Source organism: Silurus aristotelis (genome assembly GCF_946808225.1).
Source record: "Silurus aristotelis genome assembly, chromosome: 4".
NCBI classification, from domain to species: Eukaryota; Metazoa; Chordata; class Actinopteri; order Siluriformes; family Siluridae; genus Silurus; species Silurus aristotelis.
The window spans coordinates 749,531-754,530 of NC_139577.1; the positions used below are offsets into that span (position 1 = coordinate 749,531).

At 40.1% G+C, this 5,000-nt stretch overlaps 1 protein-coding gene across 2 annotated transcripts in view; it reads right to left on the minus strand.

Moving 5' to 3' along the window:
- wdr11 (WD repeat domain 11) overlaps positions 1 to 5,000 on the minus strand; it is a 62,715-nt gene that overhangs the window by 36,630 nt on the left and 21,085 nt on the right. For both annotated transcript variants that reach the window (XM_083539107.1, XM_083539106.1), the window contains exon 11: positions 1,884 to 1,968. In XM_083539107.1, the coding sequence (XP_083395233.1) occupies positions 1,884 to 1,968 (85 nt within the window). The remainder of the gene's footprint in view (positions 1 to 1,883; positions 1,969 to 5,000) is intronic.

Genomic DNA, 5,000 nt, shown 5'->3' on the forward strand with positions numbered 1-5,000 from the left:
AGGGTTGAGGAGGTTCCTGGGGTGCAGTCAGAGTTCACATTCATCCCAAAAGTGTTCAATAGCAGGAGATCTTCCATTAGAACCCATGTAAAGATAAATGCTAAAGCAAAAATTATTATAAGAGAAACAACAACAGGCTGCGTACGCATTTCTTTAATAAAAACTAATCTAAAAAGATTCTAGAGTAATAAGAATCTCTATTTTTTAGTCCCAATTTTCATGAAAAACATTTGCATTATTCAGAATAATGACAGGGAAAAAATTAGCACTTGCTCCTAAACTACCGATTGTTTTGAGTTATTTATTGATTGATTACGTTTCTATGCTACTATTTTGTAAATCTGAACACTGTAATTTCTGTATGTTCTGAGCTGTAAGAGCTTTTAATTGTCTTCTCCCAGACTTTAAGCATCAGTCGAAGGTACAGAGCTGAATAATCGGCTGCGTGGACGACGTCACTAATGAGACACAGAGAGAATAGATGGTGTTTATTTCTAATCAGTGTCTTAACGACTTAATTGATTCGATCTCCCGGCTTCATTATGAGGGTCGAAATCGTAGGCGTGCTCATTAACAGAATGGGAATGAATGAGGCCGAGGCTTTTCCGATACGCCGCGGCTCTGCACATGAGCACGGACCGGGATTAAGCTTGTCCATGCTAATGCTTGGTTTGGCTGAGGTTATATTGCGGCAGAAAGCTAGTAAAGTTCGGATTTGTACGAAGGATTTGTACGAGCCCCAATTATTTTTTTTTTTACTCGGCCTCTTCCCTGTCATTCACGGAGACACTAGTCGATTGTAAGCTCGTGTATGTGGAAGAGGGCTGATAGCGCTTTACTCTGCATGTAATTGGCTGCGGTTGTCTGAGCTGATGGAAAGGTGGAACCACCTGGTGGGATGGTGGAACATTAACAAGTCTATATTAGTAAAAAAAAAGAAAAAAGGGGTGAGTGTGCTTCACAAAGCTTCACATTGTAATATGTAATTATTAATATGTAATTATAGATGCAGGCACACTGGTACACTGAGCACACCAACAGTTTCCTCCAGAATCACCAGCACCCATCAAAATCTTCACTGTATAAAATATCCAACATACACCATTCTCTAAAAAAAACTACAATCAAAATGAGCAAATTTTCCTGTAGACATCATTTATGAATATTCTGCTCAACAGGAAGAAATGCATTACTGTCTAAAGCAAGCGGGTTCTGATCCAGACAGAACCAAAAACGAGGTAAACTGGTTGTACGCTCTGCATGGGCGGGATCTCTCTCCTGTCAATCACAGCAACACTGGCCAATCACGTGTGAGCTCGCTTGTGCAGAAGACAGCAGATAGCACTTTCTCAGAAATGTGTCCTGCTGCATGAGCAGAAGTTCGAAAAGGTGCTGAAAGTTGGCTGTATCTCAGAGAAGGTATGTGTTTGCCTTCACCCTGGCTTATGGTCTGATCAGGAAGAGCTGGCAGATGGAGACCAAATTGAGGAGAACAAAAAAAAAAACAGAGTTGGGCCGACCATGCAATGTTCTTTCGACTTTCACTCAGGTTTTATTATGGGCTTTTCTTTTCAACACTGACAGCTTCTGCACTACGTCAGATCTCTTTCAAACCTAGCGTTGCACATGGTCATTATTATTGTCATTCTTCTCTCACCCCCTGTGATGATTACTGAAAAGTCAGTAAATGCAGGAGCACTGAGAAACCCGGCGCCGTCGATATAACGGCACAACTGAACTCTGACTGGTGCTGAAAAAATCTCTTTCTTTTATTAAAAAAAAAATTTTAACATTACAAAAAATAAAGAAATAAAATGCATGAATTTTTATATGCAACTCTGATGCTCACATGATGAAAAGTAAGAGAAGGAAACACTCCTCACCTGACTTCACATGAATGCACGCTGAGCTCTTTGTGCAGGAGACCACTCGTCAGGTTATACACCAGCACCGAGCCATTACTCGAACCTGCAGAATACACAATCACACACTGGTTCGATCGATAGTCATCATCTGAATGTCCTGACCTTCAGAGCAACATGAAGTGGTTTTAAATATCAAACATCTACATGACAAAAATAATCAACAGTCACTTCATACACACAGTTATAAAAATTTTTTATAGAAATGTTCATTAGAAAAAATTTTTTATTATAATTGGGTGAACAACCACAACAGATAGATAAATACACTATATATATATATATATATATATCTCGATCGCATGCGTCCCGGGATGAATTGATCCAGAAATGTGCGATTGGTCTCAAGTTTCCAGAGTAAGCCACTGAACCGTGTGGAGCAGCTGCGCACTGACGGAGTTCAGATACACAACATTCTGCTAATGCTCTGACTTTTAATACACTTCCAAGGACAAGCTAATCATTTTACAGCTTTTCCACCCGCACTGTTCAGGTGCAGGTTCCTGGCATGTTCTCGCAACCTCCACACAGAAAGGCAATTCCAGAACAGTGTGTTGCAGGAAATCATCTCTTATTTCTGTACAACAACTTATTTCTGGGCTCCTATGTACCATGCAAAGATAAAAACAGGAACATTCTGAAAAAGTAGTTCAGCAGTGGTCTACACAAGAAACATGTGTTGTGCTAACGGTATGTTCTTCAACAGAGATCCAAGACTAACCAGAGAGGGCACAAAGGTAAAAAAAAAAATGAAAAAAAGAAGCTTCGCAAAGGCGAGGGTGGACTGAATCGCATTGATTCGTATTGATTCGCACTGATTCACACTGATTCGTATTGATTCGCATTGATTCACACTGATTCGTATTGATTCGCACTGATTCGCATTGATTTGCACTGATTCACACTGATTCGTATTAATTCACACTGATTCGTATTGATTCACACTGATTAGTATTGATTTGCACTGATTTGCATTGATTCGTATTGATTTGCGCTGATTCACACTGATTCGCATTGATTCACCCTGATTCGTATTGATTCACACTGATTAGTATTGATTTGCACTGATTTGCATTGATTCGTATTGATTTGCGCTGATTCACACTGATTCGCATTGATTCACCCTGATTCGTATTGATTCGCATTGATTCACACTGATTTGTACTGATTCGTATTGATTCGCATTGATTTACACTGATTCGTATTGATTCACACTGATTCGTATTGATTCACACTGATTCGTATTGATTCGCATTGATTCACACTGATTCGTATTGATTCACACTGATTCGTATTGATTCACACTGATTCGTATTGATTCGCACTGATTCACACTGATTCGTATTGATTCACATTGATTCCGTCATTAAGTAAAACACGAAGCAATGAAACTTCATGATAAGGTGCCCCATAAGCCTGAACCTCATCCTCAGCTGCATCACTCGAGATCATAAAGGCTCTCAAAATGCAAGAAAAAGTTCAAGTATATTATCATAATTTCGTTCAATCACTTTGTCGTATGTTTGAAGGTGCAGTATATCGTTGGTTCTGTCTCCTAACAAACAAGCCGTTTAATCGAAAGCACTACGGCTGTGATGAGGCGAATACTTCGAGTCTTCACATAATCATGTTTTTTCCCCGAAATTGCCTCAGTTGCTATCTCCTGACCACCAGCCAGCACTTCCTTATCAAAACATTCACATCAGTTCACAATAATGGCATTTGGCAGACGGCCTTATCAAGGTCAACCTACAGTTATCTCATTTATACAAAAGACCAGGTAAAGGTCCTCGCTCAAAGGCCCATCAGTGACAGCTTGGTGGTGCTGGGATTTGAACTCCAATCAGAAGTTTAAACATTGAGTAGGGCTCTGAACCCTCAACTGGTTAGTTGTATAAAGAAGATAACTGTAAGTTGCTCTGGATGAGGCTTGAGGAAATGTGAATGTGATGGAGGTGGTGGTTTGGTGGTTAAGGCATTGGACTTTGGCTCCACAGGTCTTGAGTTCAAATCCCTGCCACACCAAGCTGCCACTCCTGGGCCCCTGAGCAAGGCCCCTAAAAGCTGCTCAGTTGTATGAATAAGATAAATGTAGGTTGCTCTGGATAAGAACATCTGCTACATGCTGTAAATGTAAACACAAACCACTAAATAACCAAAACAAAATCTTTATTCAAGTCATTTTGTTCGTTTGAGTGAAAATGTAATTTTCTAGAGCCACGGCATCTCTCTGCATTCATGTCTCCGACTACGAGCTTGTAATCAAATACTCCTCAAAAATAAAAACACACTAATCTCTACATGATAATCAGCCAGAATTTTAATTCTCCCAGACGTGAAATCTGGAGGTGAACGCCGTCATGGTGCTGCACGAAGCCTGCGCAGCTTTAACGGGGGATGAGCTGAGCTGATCCGACAGGAGATCTGGGTGGAAATTGACTGTAGAAGGAGGAAAATGATTCGAGTACTTTATGTGCACAATGCGAGCTCAGTCACTCGGAAAAGATGACAAGAAAACCATTACAGCATCTTTTTTGTCACCATTCCCTCCAAATAAACTGCTGTAAATGTGTCCTTCTTAATCTTGCAGTTGGAATTTTTCTCCAATGTCTTTTGGAGTTCTTTTGGAGCAACACTGTGGACTCACTCTCTCTCTCTCTCTCTCTCTCTCTCTCTCTCTCTCTCTCTCTCTCTCTCTCTCTCTCTCTCTCTCTCTCTCTCTCTCTCTCTCTCCTCTCTCCTCTCTCCTCTCTCCTCTCTCGCTTAATTGTCTCTATAAAACAACAGAGGAACCTCATTGCCACAAACATATTTTATTACATACTATGATATCCAGCACGGCTTTTATTTTCCAGATTAAGATGCAACATGCAGCACACTGATTCTGTAATTCTGATTTTATTTAAGCGCCTTGTTCCACTCAGCAGTTAATGATCAGGTGCAGTAGATGTGCTGAATATTATTTTCATAATTATCATGTTCAAGTTTCTGAAGAGATTTTACATTGTTGTCTGGTTTTTAACTGCTATCTGAGGCAATTCGGAATGTTTTTCCCTGATTATTAACATAAAAACGGAA